Source organism: Chelonoidis abingdonii, chromosome 14, assembly GCF_003597395.2.
Source record: "Chelonoidis abingdonii isolate Lonesome George chromosome 14, CheloAbing_2.0, whole genome shotgun sequence".
Classification (NCBI taxonomy): Eukaryota; Metazoa; Chordata; order Testudines; family Testudinidae; genus Chelonoidis; species Chelonoidis abingdonii.
The window spans coordinates 513,232-540,868 of NC_133782.1; the positions used below are offsets into that span (position 1 = coordinate 513,232).

At 50.1% G+C, this 27,637-nt stretch overlaps 1 protein-coding gene across 4 annotated transcripts in view; it reads left to right on the top strand.

Annotated features, from left to right (window-relative positions):
- The window catches only part of CDH22 (cadherin 22), a 144,482-nt gene that overhangs the window by 112,765 nt on the left and 4,080 nt on the right, over positions 1-27,637 (top strand). For all 4 annotated transcript variants that reach the window (XM_032795564.2, XM_032795560.2, XM_032795562.2 and 1 more), the window contains 3 exons: positions 6,887-7,008; positions 7,555-7,672; positions 25,595-25,846. In XM_032795564.2, coding sequence (XP_032651455.1) covers positions 6,887-7,008; positions 7,555-7,672; positions 25,595-25,846 — 492 coding nt within the window. The remainder of the gene's footprint in view (positions 1-6,886; positions 7,009-7,554; positions 7,673-25,594; positions 25,847-27,637) is intronic.

The window sequence follows — 27,637 nt, forward strand, 5'->3', positions numbered from 1 at the left end:
CAGTCACAAGGTAAACCGCCGCCCCAGGAGATAGTAGCGGAGAGTCTCCATAGCCCATTTTATCGCCAGACATTCCTTTTCAACAACAGCGTAATTTTTGTTCCCTGGGGAGGAGCTTCCGGCTGAGGTACAAGAATGGGGTGCTCCTCCTCCCCTACCATCTGGGAAAGGACGGCACCGAGTCCCACCTCCGAGGCGTCCGTCTGCAGGATGAATTCCTTCTCGAAGTCTGGGGCCATAAGTACCGGATGGCAGCATAAGGGCTGTCCGCAAATCTGCAAATGCTGCTTCCGTCGCATCTGTCCACTTCACTATCTCGGGCCCCGAGCTTTTTATCAGATCCGTCAATGGCCCGCTCTTGTGGCAAAATGAGGGATGAATCTTCCGATAGTATCCAACTATACCCAAAAATGCTCTGACCTGCTTCTTGCGGACTGGTCGAGGCCAATCTTGTATTGCCTCCACCTTGTTCCATTGGGGCTTCACCACCCTCTCCCTACGACATGCCCGAGGTATTTGGTCTCAGCTAGTCCTATCATGCATTTCAGAGTATTAGCGGTGAGACCAGCCTTTCGCAAAGCGTCCAGCACTGCTTCCACTTTGTCCAGGTGTGTCTCCAATCAGGGCTATGTGTAACTATGTCGTCTAGATAGGCGGCGTCAGGTGCTCTAACTGAAGGTCAGGTGCTCTAATTGGAGTCAGGTGCTCTAAGTGAAGTCAGGTGCTCTAATTGGAGTCAGGTGCTCTAATTGGCCACAGCTGTTCTAGTAGTTAATCTAAAGCAAACCTTCCTCCCTTGGCAGGGAATAAGGCCCCCTGCTAACACTCTTATGCTGCCCTCTGGCCATGCTGTATCACACATCCTATCGTGTAAGGTAATGATTGAGCATTTGCATTGTGAGCCATTGTAACTGTAACTCTCCAGGTAGGAGAGGGACATTAACCAGTGTGAAATGCTGGTCTCCAGCAGATGTTATGTCCTGCCCACAGGGAAGGCCCAGCAATACCAGATGGACTGAAGTGGAACATTAGAGAGGACACGAACTGTTTACTCTCCCCTTCCCCCTCCCCCCATCTCATGAAGAGGAGTCTTGCAAGTGAATTCTTCCCATCAGCTGAGTTTGCAGCTCAGAACAGAAGGGGGGAAGGGAATAAAAACCCCTAACAAGGAGGAACTGGATCTTATTGCTTCTTGGACTCTGCAGACAAGATTTCTAAGGCATAATAAGCAAGAGATCCCCTGTGCTCAGCCTGGGTTAGCCCTAAATGACATCTAGAGCCTGCTTATTATAGAAGCTTCTATTATCTCTTGAAACATGAGGTTATAACTCATTTGTGTGTTTATTGACCTGCTTTACGCTTGAAAATAACTCTCTTATTTCCTTTTGCTATATAATAGATCTGTATTTAGTTTATTATAGGGTTGGCTATGAGTGTGTGGTGTGCAGTTGACCTGGGGTAAGTAACTGGGTGTTTGGGGCTAAAAGCAACCTGAATATTGCTGTAATTTGTGGTGCAAGCAACCAGCTATCACAATAGTAGGCTGCCTAAGTGACAAGATAGACCAGAGAATCCAAGGGGCCTGCCTATGACTCCATGTTTAGGCTGTCAGAGACCCTGAGCAGTGTACACTTGGTAATAGGTTGGGGAAATCTATGTGCAGAACTCCCAGCCAGTTTGAGTCTGTGCCCTGCTTCCTAGCAGTGCCCGGGGGTTGGCACAGCTGGAAAGGGTTCAATGTAGCATTTGAGGAGTGCTGCGTGGCTGCACCAGCTCAGCCAACCCCGGCTCGGGAGGGGCTCAGAGCAGCAACATAAGAACGGCCAGACTGGGTCAACCAAAGTCCATCTAGCCCAGTTTCCTGTCTTCTGACAGTGGCTGGTGCCGTGTGCTTCGGAGGGAATGAACAGAACCAGTAATCATCAAGTGACCCATCACCTGTCGCTCATTCACAGCCTCTGGCAGACAGAGGCTAGGGACACCATCCTTGTCCAATAGCCATTGATGGACCTATTCTCCATGAATTTATCTAGTTCATAGTCTTGGCCTTCACAGCATCCTCCGGCAAAGGGTTCCACAGACTGATTGTGCGTTGTGTGAAGACATACTTCCTTTTGTTTGTTTTAAACCTGCTGCCTATTAATTTCTCCTTTAGGGTGACCAGATTCCTGATTTTATAGGGACAGTCCCGATATTTGGGACTTTTTCTTATGTAGGTGCCCAATTACCCCCATCCCGACCCGATTTTTCACACTTGCTATCTGGTCACTTACATTTGGTGACCCTAGTTCTTGTGTTATGAAGAGGAGTGAACAACATTCCTTATTCTTTCTCCACACATGTCATGGATTGTATAGACCTCTACTTATCCCCCCTTAGTCGCTCTTTTCCAAGCTGAAAAATCCACTCTTATTAATCTCCTCATATGGAAGCCGTTCCATATCCGTAATCATTTTGTTGGCCCTTTCTGAACCTTCCAATATCCAATATATCATTTTGAGATGGGGTGACCACATCTGCACACAGTATTCAACACACCAGGTCAGACACGGGGCAGGTCTCTGAGGGGCAGAACCAAAGAATCCTTGGAGACTTATCGCCAGCCTGAAATGCAGCTGAGCCTGTCCCTGTCTCTGCATCCCGTTCTGACGGGCATTATAGCCTCAGGGCCCGGAGCATCAGCCTTGAAATGACTAATGCTGACCAGGGCGAGTGAAGCCGATCTGATAGATCTTCCACTTGTGTGTCGGGGTTTCGCTCGTAAGGTGGGAATTGCCCCATGTTTAGTGCTCTGGAAGAATTTTTACATAACACTTCCCTCTTTCCTTGAGAGAAGAGTGATGTCTCTGGGAGAGAGAGACTGAGTCCTCCCATCAACCTGGCATGCCCTGAAGACCCCAGTGCTGAGTGAGTGGGAAGTGGAAAGGCCTTTCCTGCCCTTCTTTGCTTCAGCATTTACTTTCAACCCTCTGGAACAGCTGTGGGCTGCGGTGTCTGCGTGCACACTGGGGGGTCCCTTTCCCTAGAGCTGGGCAGTGCTGTTCCTCCAATCCTCTCCAGACTGAGGGAGGGGCCTGGATGAAAGCCGTTGGCTAAATGCCAGCCAGATAAGGCAGAGGTGGATGCTTTTGGCAGAGGGAGAAGCTGAGGAACTGGTGAAATCTGAGTGAAGGCATCTGCTCAGCTCGTGCCAAGGGGTTCACCACCCCTGGCCCGCCCAGCCTGAAGGAATGGGGAGAAATGCCTCTGCCAGGAGTTGCATTCTCTCTCTCACACTTCTGCTCAGTCACAGTGCCTCAAAGCCCTGTGCTAGATGATGGCAGCGAGCTGGCCTTGGACTGCCTTAGAATCTCTCTATCCAGGATTACATAGCTCCATTGTGCATCATATCTGGGGCCCCCAAAGATTTAAAAATAGATTAATTGTTGGCAACCTCTCTGTTTCCCACTTGCAGTCTGAACACTTCCTTATTTCCTTTCTCCACACCAGTCATGATTGTATAGACCTCTATCTTATCCCCCCTTAGTCGTCTCTTTTCCAAGCTGAAAAATCCCACTCTTATTAATCTCTCCTCATATGGAAGCCGTTCCATATCCGTAATCATTTTTGTTGCCCTTTTCTGAACCTTTCCAATTCCAATATATCATTTTTGAGATGGGGTGACCACATCTGCACACAGTATTCAACACACCAGGGTCAGACACGGGGCAGGTCTCTGAGGGGGCAGAACCAAAGAATCCTTGGAGACTTATCGCCAGCCTGAAATGCAGCTGAGCCCTGTTCCCTGTCTCTGCATCCCTGTTCTGACGTGGGCATTATAGCCTCAGGGCCCGGAGCATCAGCTCTTGAAATGACTAATGCTGACCAGGGCCGAGTGAAGCCGATCTGATAGATCTTCCCACTTGTGTGTCGGGGTTTCGCTCTGTAAGGTGGGAATTGCCCCATGTTTAGTTGCTCTGGAAGAATTTTTACATAACACTTCCCTTCTTTCCTTGAGAGGAAGAGTGATGTCTCTGGGAGAGAGAGACTGAGTCCTCCCATCAACCTGGCATGCCCTGGAGACCCCAGTGCTGAGTGAGTGGGAAGTGGAAAGGCCTTTTCTGCCCTTCTTTGCTTCAGCATTTACTTTCAACCCTCTGGAACAGCTGTGGGCTGCGGTGTCTGCTGCACACTGGGGGGTCCCTTTCCCTAGAGCTGGGCAGTGCTGTTTCCTCCAATCCTCTCCAGACTGAGGGAGGGGCCTGGATGAAAGCCAGTTGGCTTAAATGCCAGCCAGATAAGGCAGAGGTGTGATGCTTTTTGGCAGAGGGAGAAGCTTGAGGAACTGGTGAAATCTGAGTGAAGGCATCTGCTCAGCTCGTGCCAAAGGGGTTCACCACCCCTGGGCTCCGCCCAGCCTGAATGGAATGGGGAGAAATGCCTCTGCCAGGAGTTTGCATTCTCTTCTCTCACACTCTGCCTCAGTCATCAGTGCCTCAAAGCCCTGTGCTAGATGATGGCAGCGAGCTGGCCCTTGGACTGCCTTAGAATCTCTCTATCCAGGATGTACATAGCTCCCATTGTCATCATATCTGGGGCCCCCCAAAGATTTAAAAATAGAATTAATGTTGGCAACCTCTCTGTTTCCCACTTGCCAGTCTGTTGGGAGCACAGCTTGACTGGTTTATAGCATTGATTTTAACAGTGCATGTGTGTATCTATGGGACGAGCTTATTGCAGGAAAACTGAATCTCAGAGCTGAGTTTTGCATTTAGCTCCAGACCTGGTGAGGCTCTTATCTCTTGTGGCAGTGTGACGAAGTGGGACTGTTCTTAATGTTTCCTCTGAATACTGTGTGGGTGCCTCAGTTTCCCCTATGCATTTCTTAAGTCTTCAGTGTGCATAAATGGCCGACACTCTGTATCCTGGCAACAAATGGCCAGGGCCCTTCCCCCCTGCAAGGGAATAACTAAAGGTGAACAAAGAGATCAGGTGACCTCCTGGCCCGGGAAAGAGACAAAGGCCAGAGAGGAGGGGCTGGAGGGGGTTTCAGTTTGGAGCTGGCTGGGGACGGGAAGTGAGGGCACACGGGGTGGTCTGGCTTACTGGGCCCCAGAATGGACCTGGCTGGGGGGTCCGGGTCGCTGTACCTACAAGCTCTGTTTTAGACTGTGTTCCTGTCATCTAATAAACTTCTGTTTTACGGCTGGCTAAGAGTCACGTCTGACTGCAAAGTGAAGTGGGGGTGCGTGCAGGACCCTCTGGCTTCCCCAGAACCGTGCCTGGGCGGACTCGCTGTGGAAAGCGCATGGAGGGGCATATGCTGAATGCTCCAAGGTCAGACCCAGGAAGGTGAAGCCATGTGAGCTTCTTGCCCTGAAGACAGTCTGCTCCAAGGGAGAGGAGGCTCCCCAAAGTCCTGATTGGCTTTGTGGGGAGCAGATCCAGAGCATCGCTCAGGGACTCCGTGACAGGCAGTGAGTTCCATAGTCCAAGTCTGGCTCCCATAAAGGACATACCTCGTGTACTCACAAGCCTCCCGTTAACAATTAACAGCTTCCTGGTTCCAGTGGAATGTAACTGTCGTAGAGTATCAGAGGGGTAGCCGTGTTAGTCTGACTCTGTAAAAGCAGCAGAGGATCCTGTGGCACCTTATAGACTAACAGACATTTTGGATCATGAGCTTTTGTGGGTATTCATCCATGAAAGCTCATGATCCAAAATGTCTGTTAGTCTATAAGGTGCCACAGAACTGTCATAGAGGTTATCTCTGAGACCTAGGTGTAATCTCTGGACACCATCTGGAAGTGCACTTTCCCTTCTTCTCCCCCTCCCCCATATTCTTCTGATCAGGGCACACTTGTGCAGACACATTATCTGTGGGTGTAATGTCAGGGAGGGGTAGCTCAGTGGTTTGAGCATTGGCCTGCTCAACCCAGAGTTGTGAGTTCAGCCCTTGAGGGGACCACTTAGGGATCTGGGGCAAAAATTGGTCCTGCTAGTGAAGGCAGGGAGCTGGACTCACTGACCTTTCAAGGTCCCTTCCAGTTCTAGGAGATTGGTATATCTCCAATTATTTACTTTATTTTTACTTTACTGTGCCCAGTGCTCTGCACTGCCTACCAGGTCATACCCAGGAAAGATTCCAGGTGCCAGCGATTATCTACAAATCCATCATTCCTGTAGAGCTCAAACTGAACTGGATGTCTCACCAGCAATGAACACAGGAGCCCTGGGGCCAAGGACCTTGCATTCTAACGAATGTCCAGGCGTGGGCTGGGAAGTGGGGAGCCACAGGAAGGGAAGGGACTGAATGTGACACGTGTTATGGGGTTTGTTAATGCCACGATCTTTGTATTGATTTGTAGCTCTCTCCCGTTCCAACTGCGCTTTCATTTCACCTTTACTGAAGTTTCACTGAGCTGATGCCTTCAGCCCTTGATGATTGAGTCTCACAGATCCCCTCTGCCTATGCCCACATCTGTCAGTCTTAAGAATGAAGCTTGTGGGAGTTGGCCAGGGGGTAGATCTTCACCATCGGATCAGTGGCAGGTTCTTGCCACTGGAATTCACATGCACCATAAAGGCTAGCACTTGCTGAGAGAGGCACCTTCTTAGCTGCAGTGCTGCAGTCCTCAACAGTTGAGTTTCACACATGGAAATTCGGCTGGTGCTGCTGAGGGACTCTATATAAATGCTGCTGAGTTGTGGGGGAAATGTTCGCATCACGCTTGAGCTAATCTGTGTACCAGGCAGCTGGAAGGTGTGTTGATGGTTGTGTTAGAAATAGAATAAATACTTAGGGCACTGACCACAGGGGTTGCCGACAGAACAAAGAGATGGGATAAGTTCACTGCTGCTGGCAGAGGACGCTCACCAATGACATTGTGTGTTTATTTTGTTTCAGACAATCATTCTCAGGTGTCTAGAGCATCTCTGCGTATCCGAATCCTGGATGTGAACGACAACCCACCCGAGCTGGCCATGCCATACGAGGCTGCGGTATGTGAAGATGCCAAGCCTGGCCAGGTAATCAGAACGCCCGGCTCCCACTCAGCATTTTGCCACGTGCAGTGTTTGCAGGTGAAACGTCTGCATTAGGCCTGGCACATCCTGACTGCATTAGGTCTGTGTATCTGGGAAGCGCATGCAGCTGTGAGGCCAGCCTCAGGGTTAAGGAGTTGGCACTGTTCTCTGACTGCTCAGTTTGAGACAGAACTTCACCCTGATAGAATGTGACTTTGGGGGGCAATTTTCATCTCAAAATTATTCTGGCAGCCACTGCTTGTGGGGCTGCGACTGCCTCTCCCTCCAGGAGAGCTGACCCTTCAGGAAGAGGAAGGTGCTGTTGTGTTCCCGGGGATGGGGGTGGGGGTGGGAGCAGTGCCATTCCCTTCCTGCCCAGCTGCAGATGCATGGAAGATGCTGAATAGGTGAATCTGATGGCATTGGAAAAGGTTTTCCATCTCTCTTGAGGGAGATGCTGCCCATTCCCAGTGCTGTGAGAAGCCCCCAGGCAGAGACCTCTCCATCAGTCCCAGGGAAGCAGCTCTGACCACTGCTTTCTTCCTGTAGCTAATTCAGACAATAAGTGTCATGGATCGTGATGAGCCTCAGAGTGGCCATCGCTTCTACTTCACACTGGCCCCGGAAGCCACCAACAACCACCACTTTTCTCTGCTGGATATCCAGGGTGAGTCATCCTCCTTACCACTTGTCAATTCCCTTCTGCCCTATTCTTCCTTCCTCTCCAGTTGGTGGCTGCATGGCCTGGGACCTGTGCCAAGAACGGGGAGCAGGAAAGGCTGGTCACCATGGGAAATGCTGTGTGATGCAGCAGGCTCCCCAGACTGTTCCCCCCCAAGACCTTTCCCCTCCGATTGATGCGGATCCAGCCCTTCCCGAGCAGCTGCGTGAGCCCCACCGGCCCTTCCTAGGAGCATGTCCCACCAGAATTCTTTACTGGCAAATAGCAGGAGCTCTCACCAGCTGCTTTGTGTCTGGCAGCTGCAAGCTGCACCTCGCTCCTTCCTAGCCAGCAGTTTCTCAGCCCCTGTTAGGTGCTCTGTGGCTCTGACACTGGGGGGCCTGTTTTCCTTTCTCAGTCCTGCAGAGGGGGCACAGCCTCACCGTGATGTATATTTGATTTCCCCCACACGCAGTAAAGCAGCCCTCCACCCTGAGCAGAAACACGCTAGGCAGAATAGCAGGCCATGCCTCTGGAAAAGATGCACTGGGAGGTTGGGGGCTTCTCTCACACATCGGGTCTAGGCTGTATGTACGCTAGCACTTTTGTCGGTATAACTTATGTCACTCAGGGATGTGAAAAAGCTAGAGCCGTCAAGCAATTAAAAGAATTAATTGTGATTAATCATGCGATTAATCGCACTGTTAATAATAGAATACCATTTGTTTAAATATTTTTGGATGTTTTCTACATTTTCAAATATTTTGATTTCAGTTACAACACAGAGTACAAAGTGTATAGTGCTCACTTTATATTTATTTATTACAAGTGTTTGCACTGTAAAAACAAAAGAAATAGTATTTTTCAATTCATCTAATACAAGTATTGTAGAGCACTCTCTTTATCATGAAACTGGAACTTACAAATATGGAATTATGTAAAAAAAAAAACTGCATTCAAAAATAAAACAATGTTAAATTTTAGAGCCTGCAAGTCCACTCAGTCCTACTTTTTGTTCAGCCAATTGCTCAGACAAACAAGTTTGTTACATTTGCAGAAGATAATGCTGCCCCCAGTCCACTTCTTGTTTACAATGTCACTTGAAAATGAGATCAGGTGTTCTCATGGCACTGTTGTAGCCGGCATCACAAGATATTTACATGCCAGGTGCGCTAAAGATTCATATGTCCCTTTGTGCTTCAACCACCATTCCAGAGGACATGCGTCCATGCTGATGACAGGTTCTGCTTGATAACAGTCCAGAGCAGTGCAGACTGATGCATGTTCATTTTCATCATCTGAGTCAGATGCCACCAACAGAAAGTTGATTTTCTTTTTTGGTGGTTCAGGTTCTGTAGTTTCTGCATCAGAGTATTGCTCTTTTAAGACTTCTGAAAGCATGCCCCACACCTCATTCCTCTCAGATGTTGGAAGGCACCTCAGATTCGTAAACCTTGGGTGGAGAGCTGTAACTATCTTTAGACATTTCACATTGGTACCTTCTCTGCATTCTGTCAAATCTGCTGTGAAAGTGTTCTTAAAATGAACGTGTACTGGGTCATCATCTGAGACTGCTATAATATGAAATATATGGCAGAATGTGGGTAAAACAGAGCAGGGGACATACAATTCTCCCCCCAAGGAGTTCAGTCACAGATTTAATTTAATGCATTATTTTTTTAACGAGCGTCATCAGCATGGAAGCATGTCCTCTGGAATGGCCAAAGCATGAAGGGGCATACGAATGTTTACCATTTCTGACACGTAAATATCTTGCAATGCCGGCTACAAAAGGGCCATGCAAGTGCCTGTTCTCACTTTCTGGTGACATCGTAAATAAGAGGAGGGCAGTATTACCTACTGTAAATGTAAACAAACTCGTTCGTCTTAGCGATTGGCTGAACAAGAAGTAGGACTAAGCGGACTTGTAGGCTCTAAAGTTTTATATTGTTTTGTTTTTGAGTGCAGTTATGTAACAAAAAAATCTACGTTTGTAAATTGCACTTTCACGACAACGGGATTGCACTTCAGTACTTGTATAAGGTGAATTGAAAAACCATTTTTTATCATTTTTACAGTACATATATTTGTAGTAAAAAATAACATACACTTTGATGTCAGTTGCAACACAGAATGTGGTATTTATGAACATGTAGAAAAACATCCAAAATATTAAATAAATTTCAGTTGATATACGATTGTTTAACAGTTTAACAGTGCGATTAAAACTGCGATTAATAGTGATTAATTTTTTCGAGTTACTTGCATGAGTTAACTGCGATTAATCGACAGCCCTAGAAAAAACACACAAGAGTGACACTGACAGAGGCACTGGTGAGGACAGTGCTATGTCGGCAGGAGACGCTCTCCCAGCAGCATAGAGTGACTACACAAGTGAGCTGTGCTGCTGTCAGCTCGCTAGTGTAGACATGGCCTAAGACATGTCAGTCTATTGCGTTTTGGAGCATAAGGAGTTACTAGCTCACATTACTCTGCCAGTCTGTCCAGTCTCTTATAGCACCTCTGGCACTGGCTGCTATTGTTAGTGCTTCAGGGGGAGGTGGAAACAACCACAACATGCCTGGCCAATTGTTCAGAGCTGGCAGGAAAAACCCTGCTTTTGCCTGCAGCATGTCAGGGTGTGCCCTGAAACAGAACTTTTCACACTGAGGCTTGGTCTACACTGCCAGTTGAACGACAAAAAACTTTTGTCGTTCACAGGTGCTTAAAAAAGCCCCGCCCTCCCCTGAAAGATAAAAGTTTTGCCATGGCAAGTGGCAGTGTAAATGGCTCGTTTTCAGCAGGAGCGCTCTCCTGTTGACAACGCAAACTCAGCTCCTCGGGGGTGGACGTATTTTGTTGGCAGCGTTTACACTTCCCGACTTTTAGCGACACAGCAGTGTCACTAAAAGCTGTGTAGTGTAGACAAAGCCTTACTGGAGTAGGCTTTACTGGCAAAAGTGCAGCTGTGTCCACACTAGGAGTGCTTTGCTGTGGTAGTAAATCAGAATGGCTACACTGGCAAAGCTAGCGTCAACCTGGTCTTAGCCTACAAACCTCCCAACACAGAGTAACTGACTCAAGGGGCCTTCTGCGGCATGGGTTCCACCTGCTCCCTCTACGGTGCACTAAGAAGCATTTCGTTTCATTGAGTCTGACTGTTCTGCTCTTTCACTTAATCTCAGCAAGTATCTCTTTGGAGGGCTTGGTCAGCTGATGATTCAGAATCTGTCTGTCAGTCCCTGCTAACTCTCCTCTACTGCAGGGCAAATAACTCTGGCACTCAAGCGCCTTGCCACCTGTTCAATCTTGCCATTTGGCTAACCCTCCACTGCCCTTCTCAGGACTCAGATGACATGACCCAGACTGCCCCCTTGCTTTACAGACTGTCAGAATAATGTTTTCAGCAGACATGCTATCCTCTGTCTGTTCAAGCTGTGTGAGCTCAGCAGCTTCCGGCATTTAGCATAGACCGGACGAAAGGCTAGTGAGACTCTGAAGGTGAGAGCTGTAGGGGTGGGGTGCAGCTGCCTGATATGACCTGAGTCTGGTGCATAAGGGAGGAGTAGAGCCGTCACATGTTGCTTCTTGCTCCTGCTAGTTGTCTGAGCTGCTCCAGTGGCATCTCATGGTCAAACATAGGTGGGTCTGGTACTACCGGAGAGAATCTCACGGTGAAAAGAGCAGACATGAGTTCTCCATTCAGGGGCCCAGAGGTGCTGTCTGTGGGCACTGATGTGTCTCATTAAATCTAGGAGGTTTGCCCCAAGAGCCATTGCCTACTATCTCTGTTAGGAAATTCAACCCTCCAGGGACCTGTGCACAGCAGAACCCCAGTGTCAGAGTTTCTGGCCTCACAAAGACGGTAGATGCACGGGCCCAAGAGATCCCATGCTGCCTTTGGGGTGAGCTGAAGTATTAGGGTTGCTGCATACACGTCCTGCCTTCTGCCATTCTGAGTGTTCATTTCTGGTTCTGATGCACTGAGTAGCATGGGGATGGGATGGGCAAGGGCCAGCAGGGCTGTAATGTTGTTGGACCTGGTCTTAGCAGATCTGGAATCTTGTTGATAATCATGGTCTTATTTACTGTTGATTTGGCATTAAACACTATGAGCTTCATGTCCCTGTGTTTGCCTGGAGATGCCCTCTGGAGTGGTGGAGGGTGCTGCCTGATATCAGATCAAGTTTCCTATTGGTTGACTGATATTTCTGCTGAGTCCAACTGCAAATTGTAAGTGGATCTGAGGGATACCTGCCACATTGCAGGCTCAGCGAGGATCCCAAGTCGCTGGGGCATCTTAAAACCCTTCTACTAAACGTTTACCTTCCGTTTACCTCCTGAAGCTTGCCCACTAGCCAAAGGCACCATGTTGAAGGGAGACAAAACAAAAGGTAAAGGAAGTTTTCAAAAAATGAAACCACCTCCATTTTCGCAGCCTTCATCTCCCCATAACTTGATCCAGTTTGCCTTCCAGAAGAACTCTATCCCCTCCTAAAATCCTGTCTATGACATTTCAGGCAGATTGGTTTGGTTTTGGCCTAGTTCAGAGCATCAAAATCCAGGTTGCAATTAAAAGCTTCACTCTTAACTGTGGAGAAACGAATGTCTCTTCACTGTATGTTAAATAACACTGGTCCAATTACTGACCCGCGGTGACCCTCAATTAACCTCTCTCCACTCTTGGGGCAGCTATTCATGGAGTCTCTTTGTGTGTTTATCATCTAACTAGCTTTTAATCCTCCACAAGATTTTGCCCCGTGTCCTGTGTTATTTTCCTTCATAGCCTCTTCTGAGGTACCTTATTAAAACCTTTTTGAACTCCAAGTAAATTATATCCACCTGTGTCTCTTACTTCATTAATGTCTTCCAAATGTTCTGACAGGCTTGGGAGGCAGGATTATCCCCCACGGGAGCCAGGGCTGTTTGACACAGTCAAGTTACACTTATTCAAGCGCATTCCCTGACAGGAGGTTGCTCTGTAGCTCCCAGCATCCACTGTGGCCCTTTGCTGCATTAGTGATTTTCCAACCTCATTTTCATGCGTATAAACATTTCAGATAATCAGAGCTTGGCAAAAGCCGCCCTCTTCCCCCAGACAGCGTGTGGGCATTTGTGCTCCATGGTTCATGCTGCTCTGGGCTTCTCCACCAATGGCTTCAAACCAAGAGGAACCCGGGGGTTCGGGCAGCCCTGTGCTTGCTTGCACATGGCTCCTTCTCCAGACTCTCTGCTCTGATACTGCAAGGAGTTACTGATACCTCAGAGAGCACCATGAGGCTCACTCTTCTGGAGCAAATTAATCTTCCATGCTGAGTGATCCCCGAAACTTTCCTTGTGGCGTCTGACTAAGCAAGGAGTAAAAGCCAGCGTCACCCAGCACCTCTCTGCCTTGGTTGGAAACAAGCTTTAATTGCAGGCCTTGTTCCGAGGGCTGCTGGAGACCCTGACGGACGCGTCACTGAGCAATGGCTTATTCGGTAATAAGAACCGGAAGCTGCTGGAGGAAGTACTGTTACTGCACTCTTTCACTCTGTCTCCCCTCCTTTGCTTCTGCCAATTCCCCCTCTTCACCCCGCCCCACCAATCCAATTTCCCCAGCACTCTCTTCTTTGGATCCCTTCCGGTCCTGCTCATTCCCAGTGTCTCTCCCTCCTCCTTGCCGTCTCTCTCTCGGCCTCAGCCCCTCTTGCACTCTGTCTCCTTCTCTATATAAATATCAGTGGTGACAAACTGCTACCCACTAGCCCATCTGTTTCTTTGTACAAATTTGTAGCCCGTTTTGAAACGTGATTTATAAATATTGCTTCTGCAGCCAAGGAGTGACACTGATGGATGTCAGCACAGATGGATTCACTAAGCTCTTGGTTAAATCTTTTTGCACCTACTTCTCTCACTTCCTGTTAGGCAGCAGAAAGCAACATCAGGAGCGTAATTCATCCTCTCAGCATGACAGGGACCAAAATCCTCTCAGGAAATGTTCTCCAGCTTTGACCCTGTGTAAGAGTTTGTCAGGCTGAGCAGAGAGGCTCCTGGCAGAGACAGTGGGATTTTGATGAGGAACTAGATGGGATTAGGAGGCTGTGGTCAGCAGAGCATTAGATTTTCAGCTATTAGAAAGTGACATTTGTTTGCACACACCAAATGCCAAATTGTCCCACTGGCAGCAGAATGCAAAGGTGTTGTCCCTAGCTGCAAGAGGGGATCGGCATGCCTCTATTCTAATAGCTGAGAGAAGCTTCCAGGGATCCTACAGAGATATGCTAGAGCTGAGAACTGCTGGGATATGCCTAAACCTAATAGGGGAGGGGTGGAAGGTGGCCACTGAGCTGTAGCATCTAACCCAGTTAAAATTACGCTCTGCAGAAGATGGCAAAATACCAGGGGAAACAGAATGGCCCAGAGTGAAAATTTATTTCCTTTTTAAAAATTAATGGCCCGGATCCTGCCCCCACTTCTGCAGCCAGGCATGGCAGCTGAGCAGCCAAGGACCCATTGTGCAGACAGGAGCAGGATGCTGAGAGTTAATGCAGGCAGGTTCCGACTACCGAGTGCACCCTGTGGAGGCTCCAGGGACAGCGGTTCTTGGGGCAGGCCCAGAGAGATGGGACAGTCTGCCCTTTGGATCCACAGTTAGGCATCTTTCTTGGCCCACTCCTGCATGGGTGTGCTCTGGAGGGGTGGCTGTGCCCTCCTAGCTGAACCTCCCCCCATGGGACTATTTACATGGGCTGGGAGTGTGGCTGGGCCAATAGCTTTGCTCACAACCACTGCATACCAGCCAGGAGAGGAGGCAGCATACTGTGTTGTGAGGGTGGAGAGCCCCTTTCCCAGCCTAGAAACCACCCCCCGGAGCAGACCAGACATACTCCTGCACTCCCTTGAGTGCTTAAGGGGAGTCGGTCACCATGCCTCCCGCAGAGATGAGGTCATGTCTCAGTCCGTCCTCTTACATACACGCCACAATTGTCAGCAGGCTTTTGGGAGCCGGAGTGCTGCAGGACATGGTGTCTCCAGGCACCCCTGAACCATCTTGCCTATGGCAGCATGATGGCTCCTGCGCCTCCTCCTGCCATCCCCAGGGCCAGCTCCCCCTGGGGCATTCAGGCAGGAGGTTTCTGTCTCTAGTTAGCCAGGACAGTGATTTGGCCAAGGTCCCCAAATGGGCATGGCTAATGATCAGTGACCCCAGACAGCATCCAGCAGAGGAGAGAGGACATGCAGGAGACATTACAGCTAGTGACCGTGGATGGGAGAGTGCCCAACCATGCAGGACTCAGAGAGTCAAAATGACAAAAGCCCAGCCCAGTCTATCCCTCAGAGGCCAGGGTCTGTCCCTGCCATCCTGTCACCCGGGGGCCAGGCGGAGCTGCACCACACAGTCCATTCTCTAGGACTCTCTCTAGCACTGCATTCAATGGCCCAAGTGATGGCACTTCCTCCCGGGGGGGTCTCTGACACACAGGGCTTGTCTACACTGTGCCACAGTGTGGCCTATGGGGCCAGTGGGACAAGAGGGTGTAAACTATTTCACTAGGAGGGTGGTGAAGCACTGGAATGGGTTCCCTAGGGAGGTGGTGGTATCTCCTTCCTTAGAGGTTTTTAAGACCTAGCTTGACAAAGCCCTGGCTGGGATGGTTTAGTTGGGGATTGGTCCTGCTTTGAGCAGGGGGTGGACTAGATACCTCCTGAGGTCCCTTCCAACCCTGAGATTCTGTGGTTCTATGATTCTATGAACCAGGAGCAAAGGGCTGACGTAAAGGAAAGGAAAATGGAGTCTTTGAGTCTGTCTATGTCCATGCTGCGCCACAGTGCAGCCTACGGGGTGTGAAGTGCCGGGCACACTGAAGTGCGACACTGTTTGAACCAGGGTGACGTAACGCGAAGAAGGTACCGTTTAGTTTGTGCCCGTAGTGTCCACATGGCCGAGTTAGAGCTCAGCGCTTTGGTGTGCTGTGTAATTCAGCCCCCACCCCCCCCCCCCCCCCGTAGTCTGTGCTGTGGGACAGCCGCACAATGTAGACATGACGTCGCCTCAGACTCCATTTTCCTTTGCTGCTGTCACCCTTTGCTCCTAGTTTACACCCCTTTGTCCCACTCTGAACAGTTCCCAATGCCGCTCCCCCACAGGCACGTTTACGCTCTGAGCAGAGCTGCCGGTTCGCATTAGCTGGCTCTGCGAGGCACGCTCAGCCATGTTCCTCTTTCATCCTTATTCAGCCCCTGGTATTTTTGTTTCTTTTCTCTGAACCTTCCAGTTAATCAGCATCATTCTGGAACTGAGGTGCCCAGTCCTGAATGCAAGATCATGGGGCCATTTCGCAGGCCCTTCACAGAGAGGGACGATAAGTTCCCTGCTCAGATGTGATACCACTGCATGTGCAGCTCCAAGTCGCCCACAGTAACCACCTGCACCTCCCAACATATGGAGCAAGTGCAGTGGGGTGGCAGCAGACTGGAGAGAAGAGGCAACTCTGAGCCATGCTGTGCTAGAAGGAATTTGAAACTGGCCCTGGGACGTCGTCATTGCAGCGCAGCCACTGAGAGGACCCACTGTCCTTGTTCTGCAGCACCAAAAACACAAGCCAGAAAGCACAGAAGCTCCAACATTTTACCTTAGGCCCCACTTTCATATGGGAAATGAGCTCAGCCAGCCCCACCATCCCATGCTCCAGAGGGATTCATTGAATCCCTAGTACTGAATCTGGACTTCTAATCCACCAGCAGCTGGAACAGCGGGCAAAGCCCCCCCGCCTTCCTCTGCCACCCTACCTGGAGGCTCCAGGGTGCTGGGTCCCACTGGTGGTCACTGAGAGCAGAGGGGAGAGACAGTCTCCTGCCCTCCATGCTTCAGCCCTGGAGCTGAAAAGTCACCGAGGGGCTCCCTGCTTGGGGCCCAGATGCTAGGGCTGGTCTGGAATCTCACAGGGGCCCAGCCAGCCATGAGCTTGATCTACAAGGGTGTCAATAAAAAGGTGAGAGAAGAGCCACATCCGCACAGACACAGCCTGCCCCACCCAGGGACCAGGCCTTGCTGCAGGACCTGTTCCTTCTCCCCCTTCCCCAGGCATGTGGCCCGGCCCCCAGACACGACCCACCAAGGGGCCTTTTAAATAAGGACCCTGATTAATATTCCCACTCCCCCTGCCCTCTCCACCCTCGCTGCTTCCTGCACCCACGCTCTGCCACACCCACTCTCTTGCTACGATTGACCCAGCCTCCTTGGCTGAGCCCCCTGGTTGCCTTCCAGAAATGCTGATGTTCCTCTTGATCAGAGAAAGAAAAGTCTTAAAGCGAGAGCCAGTAGGGGGGCATTTGCTTTGGCTGACTTACCACTTATCCTGTCTGTGAGAGCCAGGGGCTTTGGTAATGGTTCCCTCATTTGTATCTGCAGGGGTCACCCTGCTTTGCTGCTGCTCTTCCTGAGTGTTTTCAGGGCACTCACTCACTCACTTTACTGCTGAGCTGCAAAACCGCAAGTCGGGGTGGAGCTCACTGAGTGCTTACTCACATTGTGTGCCAGCTTCTTTGTTGTGTTGTTCTTACCCAGTCCCCATACAAGCTCCTATCCCACAGGATTTTCAGAGTGTATCCTGACAAAGCCACATGGGCCCTCTTCTTGTAACATCACAGACTGAGCCTACCTCACTCTTAGCATCATCTGTTAGCGCTATGTTGAAAGATGAAGCTTTGAAGTGAACCTTTCCAACTATGTGGCATTGTTCTACACTCCTCGCAGCATCACAGCCAGTGGGTGGCTATGTCCAGAAGGAAGCAGAACAACAGTTGAGATGCCTAAAGGCAAATATAAAATGGAAAAAGACGACTTTCTGCCCCGTACAGTCTGTGGCCTTCCAGATGTTGCACCATCCTAGGACTCCTGCCTCTCATCTGCTGGCTGTGCCTGGCCTGAGCAAATTGATTAGAGAAGCATTTGAGACAATTATGGCCAAAAATCATGTTCTCCAAGAAATACTAACTGCATTGGAAGGGATAGCAGAGAGAATATCATCTCAGCAGCCTGGAAAGTCTGGTAGATAATACGGAGTGACACATGGAGCCTGCCAACTCCAAAGCTTAGGGGCTAGACAAGCAGATGTCTCAACTCTCTAAAGGTTTAATTAAGAGCAACATAATGGGTGATGGAAGACTTGGAAATCTTAACAATCAGGATTCTAGGAGTGCCTGAGGATAGAGGTAACAGATACTCCAGCTCCTGTGGAGATTCTGTTACCCACTCTGCATGACATAGAAACGGATCTGACAGAGAGGGAAAGGGAGTACTTCATTCCCACCCAGGCAAAGAAGAAGGCAGTGGAGCCAGAGCAGTAATGATGCCTGAAGCTCAGAGAATTTTGGGTAAGGAAGAAGTAAAATGCAAACAATCAAGAATTCTTTCCCACCAGACCTGAGCCCTGCCATGGAAGTCAGAGAAGGGAATTTTATTCCTTTCAGAGAAACCTTTAAGGCAGAGGGAAGCTACAACTGCAGTATGGTTGCCCACTGAACTGGGAGTTATATATAGTAAAAAGTCTGCATGACCTGGGATGCTAAAGCTGTGGAACAGCTGATGGAGAAGGGGAAGACAGATGCTTATTCTGGCCCAGCAAGTGCAGAAGGAGCGAGGATCTGCAAATCCAACCCGGAGATTTGATTGCTCTCATCTACTTTCTTTTTTCTCCTATTTTCGATTGACTTATGAAAAAAGAGCTATTGCTGCCATCAGCAGAGTCTGTTTGCAGAAAGACTCTGAGAGACTGAACTGTTTTACTACACCTGGTTAGGACATGGGCATCACTGTCACTAGCTCGTGTTCCCAAGCTTTCCTGTTCTGTACCAGTAACAAGGGCTGAGTTCTGGACACTTCGTTCACGCAGGTTTGGGCCCTGTTTTATTAGTCTGGTCCTCAAGGCGAGCGAGACATGGGCAGGAAATAACAGGGGACTTTCTCTGGAAAAGTGATGTGATGTATGTAGGAAGTAATCGCCCAGGTGATTAGTAGGAGGGCAGTACGTGGCAATCTGGGGACAGTACAGAAGGGAAGTGTTTGAAATGTAAGATGGTAGCGAGGGAAAAAAATGGTTTATGGGCTTCACAAGCAGAGGATGATGCATACAAGAGTTACTGCCTAGCATGTGCCAGGCAGCAAACACATGCAAGCATGGAAGAGCCCCAAATACTTCACCATACAGATAACCCCATTGTCACCTCAAAGTTGAAAAGCTGTGGACCAAGAAGATAATTTTGACCCCTGTGGTGGCGTTGGGACTACATTCACAATGATCATCTGTGGCACAGCACTGGTAGGATGGTACCTGCTGAGAGAATACTGCCCTCTGCTCAAGGCATCTCAGGTCTGCAAAGGGATTAGCAAATGTGAGGATGCTCAGAGAAGAGCCATGACAAAGGTAATGACAATGGGGCCAGAGGAGAGGACTGACCTGTGAAGACAGAGGGATACATGTGACTATTTGGCTATGCAACAGCTAAGGAGAGGGGCCAGGAGAACAGTCGACAAATTACTGAAGAATGTAAACACCAAGCAAGGAGAGAAGGAGGGGATGTGGGGTTAGTTATGGGATTAAACTGAGCGAAGGGAAATGGAGGCTGAATATCTGGGAAAAGTGCCTAAAGTTGAAGCTCTCAGACTGTCTAACCAATAGTCCGGCATTGGCTTGGTGATGAGCTAAATAAACTACCAGGCCTTTTCTGCTTTTGTTATAGCCATGATGATCTGTGTTGGTCTCCACTCTGGATCCGGTGCTTGCTTGGCCCTGCTCAGGGAGAGAAATTGTTGTGTTTGGCAGTTTGAAATAAAGAGTTTTGTATTCGTCTTTTAATTTTGTCTCACTCTCTGCCATTGAGTTATGTGTGTCTGTGGAAGGTCTCCAACACCTCTATGGGCTGTGCCTCTCTGAAATATTTAAATGTTGTTGGCTGCTTTTGTTTTGACTTTGTGGACAGGACAATCAAAATGCTTCCTCTTTGCTTTCTGAGGGGGAGGGTGGGGGTAGTGTTGGATGGACTAGTGATTCAAAGTGCTGCATGTGTTGTTCCATCAATATCAGAGCTGAAGTTAGTAGCTGCCTTTCACTGAGGGACTCGCGTATTTCTAGTGAGTATTTTGTATTTATTCAAATCATTTTGAAATCATTGTGTTGTAGCAGGTCTTTCTCTAACGTGAGCTGGAGCTGACTGTAAACAAAATGGGTGTTGTCAGCATTCTGATGTGCTTCCTAAACAACACCAGGAACTGATGCTAAGTACATATTTACAAAAAGCTAAATAGGTGTCTGCCTGAGACACTGGAACAGCTCCAAAGTACAAAACTCCTATCTGAGAAACATCTCGGAGCGAGAGCTGGCCTGGCACCAGTCCCTCACCCAGATCTGGCGGTGAGCAGAAAGCCCCAGATAGGAGCCAGGGTCAGACCCACTGAGCCAAGATTTCTCTGCCCCAAGTTCTCAGGCTTATTAGTAGGCTTGTGCATATTTCCTGCTGGTATGTCCCAAACCCCTGATAATGTCCATTGGGTCCAGATGGGCAGAACCTCTGAGTTTCCCATGGACTGGCAAGTGTTCTATTAAAATTAATATAACAGTGTGCTTCTCCATCCTGTTACTTCACAGTGTCCAACCACCTAACTTGGTGTCTAGATAAACAGGCCAGAGATGGAGTCTATAACAGTGATGTTAATATTGTTTATACCTCCCTTCCTCCTGCTACACCACAGCCAGCTGAGGCAGCAGCAGCAGCAAGCTAACGATCTTATTACCTGGATGCAAGTGGTTCGCATAACAATAAACAAAACTTCACAGCTCATGGCAGCTCCTCAGCATTTACTCCTACAGACAGGCTGCTACTTCCTCTCACAGCATCCCCTGCCTCTGAGAGATGTCATTTTCCATCCCATTCATGAAAGATGTTTTATCAGGCAATCCCAGAATCTGAGGGTGCGTCTACACTGTAGTAAAAGCCGCGGCACCAAGTCTCAGAGCCCTGGTCACGAGACAGGGTGTCACGGAGTCCCTGGGCGATGCTTTGGACCTGCTCCCCACAAAGCCAGTCAGGACTTTGGGAGCCTCCTCTCTCTTGGAGCAGACTGTCTGCAGGGCAAGAAGCTCACACGGCTTCACCTTCCTGGGTCTCTCCTTGGAGCATTCAGCATATGCTCTTCCATATGCTTCCCACAGCAAGCCTGCCCAGACAGGGTCCTGGGGAAGCCAGAGGGCCCTGCAGCCCCACTTTGCAGTCAGACGTGACTCTCAGCCAGCCAGTAACACAGAAGTTTATTAGATGACAGGAACATGGTTTAAAACAGAGCTTGTAGGTACAGAGAACCGGACCCTTTGGCCGGGTCCATTCTGGGCCCCAGCGAGGCAGACCACGCCGTCTGCACTCACTCCTCGTCCCCAGCCAGCTCCAAACTGAAACCTCCTCCAGCCCCTCCTTCTCTGCTGAGTTCCTTTCCTGGGCCAGGAGGTCACCTGACCTCTTTGTTCTCTCACACCTTTAGCATCCCCTTGCAGGGGGAAAGGCCCCAGGCCATTAGTTGCCGGGAGACAGAGTGTCAGCCAGAAACTGAGGCACCCACATGGTATTCAGAGGAAACATTAAGAACAGCCCCATTTCATCACACAGGGCTCCTGATGTTTGATGTGTGGGGCTACAAAATAGCAGTGTAGGCATTCAAGCTCACGTTGGAACTCCAGGCTTTGAGACACGCCCTCCCATGCAACCTCAGATCCCAGCTCCAGCCTGAGTTCCAAGGTCTACACTGCAATTTAATAGCCCTGCAGCCCGAGCCAGCTGACCCAGGCCAGCCCTATTGCAGTGTAACATACCCTGAGGCTGGCCATCCCACAAGAGCAACAACTTGAGAATTACAAAGCTAATGGCACATGAGTCATAAAGGGTGCATCTACACCACAGTGAAAGACTCGGTTGCTCTGCCACGGCCACTGATGCAGGCTCGTGGGGCTCAATTGCAGAGAGCTTGGCACTCGCATGGACACATTGACAACATATCCTAGGGGAAATTCTAATACATTGAAACATGGTTAAAAAACCAGTATCTGTTTGTGTGGTGTCTATTCAAAGGAATTCCTGTGAATGTTGGCCCTGTCTGAGTTCAGAATAACGTCAGCATTATGGCATGTGCTATAGCTAATCTGTTGCCCTGTGTCTCGCATTCTGAGTGAGAGTGAGCTTTTTAAAAGCAGGTTCTGTGTCCTAAGGAGAAGAGGAGATGCCTTTTTCCTGTTTCCCATGTGCTGGACATCCCAACTGCCCCCTGCCCAGGTGCCAAAGCCTCTGGCTCCCCTGACAATGTCTGCAGTGCAGTTATCTGCTGGTAATACAGAGAACTGTGGCAAACTGATCACAGGGGAGCAATCTCCCTGAAGAAAGGGAAAACGCCAGGTGAATGGCATCAAAGCTTTGTGTTGCCTGTTTTTAAACATAAAGGAGATATTACACTATGATCCCTCACTTAAGCTGATGTCACATGCTATGAAGGTGTGGTAGAAGGCTGTTGAAAAGCGTCTCTGGGGAATGGTTTAAATTTGAAACAGTCCATGTGGATTCGTGTCAGGAAGGAGCACACCTGATGCCGAATTTGTGCTGCAAATACTCATGGAGAAGTTCAGAGAAAAGAGACAGCAGCTGGGTATGGTCTTTGTGGGCCTGGAAGAGGCGTATGACTGTGTACCAACAAAGCAGCCTGGTGGAGTCTGCAAGAGCCAGTGTGCCAGAAAGTCCTTTTGTCTGACCCGGGATATGTGCACTGGCGGGACTGGCCAACTAACTTTCCAGTGAGTACTGGAGCTCAGGTCAGCGTTGCGCCCCTTTTAGTTTGTGCCTGTCATGGAGGTGATAAAGGAGAAGAGAGGACGGGAGCTAGCTGCTTGGGAACTTGCTGTTCGCTGAGGACTCAGAGGTGCGTGCAGAAGATTGAGAGACCCTACAGGCCAACTTTGAACAGTGGCAATGTAGTTGTGAGTGAGCTGGGCTTAGACTCAAGGCTGGTAAGACAGGCTGTGCTAACTGCAGGAGGAGGACTCACCATAGAGGGACATCACAGGCCAATTGCCTAGAAGCATGAAAGTATTTAAATCCTGGGGTCAATGGTTGCTGCTGATGGTGTCCTTCTGAGTGATAGCTGCGTGGTGGGAGCAGACCCTAGTTCTCTGTGACAAAAAGATACCAATAAAGTTAAAAGGCAAAGTGCATAAAACTGCAATTCAGCCCATCGTAATGTACTGAACAGCGACTTGGGCACCCCCAGGAAAGGAAATCAGTATGTCTCCGCAATGGAAATGAGGATGTTGACATGGTCGAGTAGTTGGTACTGTGACAGGAAATGAAATGGGGTTGTAAGGAGCCTAGGGCAGATTGCTCCAGTTAAGGACCAGTTGGGGGATGTGAGGCTAGGCTATGAAACGCGAGAGCTAGATTGGTAAGCTGGCTCTTGCAGTTATTGTGGATGGAAGACGACCACGGGGGCAACCAGCCTGCACAACAGGCAGGAGTATGAGCACGAGTGGTGGACGAAGGCTATAAAAGTCACCCACCCTCAGTAGGGAAGTGACGAGAGAGGAGCAGAATATCCCAAGAAGTGCCAGAAGGGAAGCTGTGCTGACTACTTCCAGCATTCGTGTATTTAGTCAATAAAAACCTCATAATGTACCTGAGTCTGCTGCAGAGTCTCACTCAGGAGACCAAGCCCTGGAAAACAGGGACCTTGCCAGAAAGTGTTCAGGCCAAAGTGTGTGTGACTAAGTGATGGCTTTGACACACATCAGGACAGTGACAGAGTGAGCCCTGACCCCAGTTCTTGGATGTGACCAAACTGCTCAGCACAGGACTTTGTTCCCCCTTTGTGGCGCCAATAGTCTCTGGTGTAAGTTAGAGCAGCCTTGGGTTCTCCAGCCTCTACCTAAGCAAGGGCCTATTCCAGGATCCCAAGAAGAGCTGGGGCATTGAGACAGTCCTGCCATGCCTCATTTTCCCCAACTACTCCCAGGCCTGCCAAGGGGGAGCGGTAGAGCCACTAGACCAGCTCTGTGCAACCCAAGAACTCTGGGGCAGTTCCCATGGGGCCAGATTCTCTTGTTTCTGGCCCCATTGCATCGCTGGATCAGGACAGAAATCGGCCCCTGGCTGCTGGTGGGTTCTGCCCTTGCCATAATGTTCTCTGTCCATTGGTTTGTTTCCATTGTGCTCCTCTTGCTCTTTCACAATTTCTCTAAGGCCTGTCCCGATCTCCTGGTCATTGGCCTTTCCCATGCCCACAGCTCATAGAATCATAGACTATCAGGGTTGGAAAAGACCTCAAGAGGTCACCTAGTCCAACCCCCTACTCAAAGCAGGAACAGCACCAAGCTCCATGGACTCCTGACTTCCTGGTTTTTGCATGGCCAGCACATTGTCCCTGACTCGCACAGACGCTACCCCGTCAGTGACTTCTCCCAGTCCACATGCCCGTTTCCATATTGGCAGGCGGCACAACAGCCACAATTAGAGCAGATGTCTTTGCCGATCAAAAAGTTGATTGATACAGAAAGGACTCAGGCCAGCAAACATCAGCTGGGATAGGGAGGGAGTTTGCATGCAGCAGGCCACCCTGCTGTCAGTGGACCATTTACATTTCAGTAAAGAGGGCAGGCAGATTCAGCAGCCACTTCTGACATTTGGTTACAATTCTTCCATTGGTAGTGCAGGTCCTCCTCCTGTATTTCTTCTCTTCTGCTTTCCCGTGGTGAGGACTGTCCAGAAGTGGGAAAGGCAGCCATGCCATCCCTCATTCCCCCTTCCCCAGTCCTGTTTCTCCAGATAGCTTGGATCATGAGCCAGAATCACTCTTCCCAGTTTCCAGGCCAGTGTCAGCACCCAGGAAGCAGCTAGCATTACAGCGGATGGCTGCTGTTTGCCTGGGGATTGGTTGTTACTCTGTTCTCTTCGGTACGGATTGTATTCTTTAAATATTGTTAAAGCACCTTGAGGCTGGGGTGGCAGAAGACATGACTGGCTGGAACCTTACAAAGAGTTCCTCCTGCCCCTTAGGAAGCTCGGAGGAGGCCCTGAAGCACTCCCAAACCTCAGACTAAGACCTAGGTCAGGTCTAAAAATTGTTCTGGGGAAGTTCTGTGGCCTGTGTTATGCAGAAGGTCAGATTAGGTGATTACAATGGCCCCTGTTGGCCTTGGAATCTCTCAATAGGCCTGGCCCATAGCTCCAGGTGCATGTTGACACATGGGGACGAGGAAAACGTTGTTTCAGACTGCACCTGTCCTCCCTCGAGTCCTGCCTGGCTAAGGGACTGAGCCAGTTGCCCAGGAGCTGTATCTTTGATCCCCTCTCAGTGTCTGAGGCCTGGTAACTTGCTCCATGAGAACCTTGTCATGGACACTGGAGCGATCAGAAGGTTTTCTGAAAATATTTGTGCTTCCTCTGCTTTCCTTGTGTTATTTACCTGAGTGTTTGATAGCCATGTGCTGCTGCTGCCTCCCATCTCCCTCTGTCGCCATTAGTCTCACTTTTGTGTCATGCACATGGTTTAGGGTGCCAGACTGCCACAGGCCACTGGGCTTGTGTGGGAATTCAGGCAAACCAGACACCTAGGCCGTATTTTCAGTGCAGTCTGAAGAGGCCAGCTCCTGCGGGAGCGTGCATGCTGGGTGCATGCTAGGTGCATAGGCACCTGCTCTACATGTTTGAGAATGCATATCAGGCCCATCGGTGGATTGGAGGCATTGCTGCTTTTTCCAATGGCAGAGCCAGAGGAAGCGTGGGAGGAGCAGCATAGTGAGGAGGGCGGTTGGGATGGCATGCTTGTCTCATGCTGGCAGTAGGGAGCCGGGGCTGTTTGGTGAAGCTCTCTGTGGGCACTGGCGGTGACACTGCCTGTTGGTTTCTTGCTCTTTCCAGACAACACAGCCGCGGTGCACACGCAGAGAGTGGGATTTAACCGCCAGGAGCAGGACATTTACTTCCTTCCCATTCTGGTGGTGGACAGTGGGCCTCCTGCCCTGAGCAGCACGGGGACTCTGACCATCCGGGTATGTGGTTGTGACAGCACAGGGGCCATCCAGTCCTGTAACAGCACAGCCTACGTGATGTCGGCAACGCTGAGCCCCGGAGCTCTCATTGCACTCTTGGTTTGCATCCTCATCCTGATCGGTGAGTGTCCCAGCCTGCCTCTCTTTAGCCATGCTCTTCCTGTCCTCCCTCCACCCTTCCCTACATCTGGCTTCTCTTTCTGCCATCCTCTTGCATACACATCAGTGAGTGCAGCTGTCTCTGGGCTGGAATGTCCTTGCTATTTGGCACCAGCCCGACAGCAGCTTCTCACCTTTGCCACCTGAACCTCTTGATAGTTTTCTGCGGAGCGGGCGAGGCAGTAAATTCATCTGTCCTGGAGGGAGAAGCCTGACAGAGCTGATTTCAGACAGGAACCCCTCCATCCAGAGAAGCCTCTGTGCATGGAGCCCATTCCATGCAGGGCTGCCCGGGGGGGCCCCACGAGAATTTTTTGGGGCCCCTGGAGTGGGGTCCTTCACTCGCTACGGGGGCCCTGGAAAACTCTTGCGGGGCCTGGGCCCCTGGAGCTTCTTCCGCTCTGAGTGTTTGGCGGCGGGGGGTCCTTCCACTTTGGGACCTGCCGCCAAAGTGCCCCGAAGACCCGCGGCGGGGGGTCCTTCCACTCTGGGACCTGCTGCCGAAGTGCCGGGTCTTCAGCAGCTATTCGGCGGTGGGGGCCCCCCGCCACTGAAGACCCCAGACCCCCTGAATCCTCTGGGTGGCCGTGATTCCATGCCAAGTCCCAGGCTGGCCTCTGCCAGAGAACAGGCTGAGAGCCTCCAGAACTTGGTTTATGGAAGTGTCCCAAGCCACCTGCAGATGGACCAGCATCCTGCATCACCACATGATACACAGGCAAAAGCTGGAGTGTTGTGCTAGCTGTTTTTTTTAACACTCCTTGTGCTGGCATCTCAGAGAGCTTCTTATGCAGAGGAAGGACAGTGTTTCTGTTGCAATGGCACCCACAGCTGAGCCCTGCCCTGAGTTGCTCACAGTCTAACTGAAGACAAGCAGGGTCCCAAGCACACAGAGGAAGCCAGGGAAGGTAACAGTGACAGGAGACTTGGACACAGCAAGACGTTGTCCAGTGAAAGGCCTTGTGGAGGTGGGTCAGCATTAAGATCTAAATAAACAAGGAATATGACTGTTGTCCGAGTTCCTGTCATGACTCTGATACATAGGAGCCCCCGTCTCTCCTGTTGGTCTGATTGATCAATTGTTCCCTGAGTGTTAGGCTCCATGCCTGGGAGTGTCATCGGCTGCTGAGACCTGTTCTGGGGATGGCAGTGGTTACATTGGGCAGGATGATCCCTCCACACAGTGTTCCTCCTCCCTTGTTTGGGCCAGCTCCTGGGTCTGGGCAGGCACAGACTGGGTCACAGGCAGAGGGAGGCCTGCACACATAGGCCTGTTCGCACATGTCAAGGGAGGAGCTCATGTTTAAAATAACGGAGATGATCAACAGTCACTTCCCACCCTGTGGTGTCCCTGCTGGCTGAGCATCGTCAGGGAACATGCAGGACCCCGGGCATTGCTGGAAAAGTCTCTCTTTAGAAAACCCTTTCCACAGGGTGCACTTTACATCGGTTTTATTTTCCAATGCAGTGCAAACAAATTTCTGCCTAACTGCCCACAAACAAACAAAGTGCACATCAGTGTGCTAAAGGTGATGGCTGAATAGCTGATAATCCAGGACTCATCTGCATCTTGCTGCTCCCACTCTGTGCCATCTGCTCCAGAATCACCCTCCAGCCATTCTGCTGCTGCCATGCCCTGCTCCCCCTTTCCTCCTTGTCTCTCTCAGAACCCATCCTTCTGTCTCTGTTGCACTTTCCCCTCCTGGGGGGTGAATGCCCTGGTGGCCATGCAGCACGGAGAATGCGGCTGCCC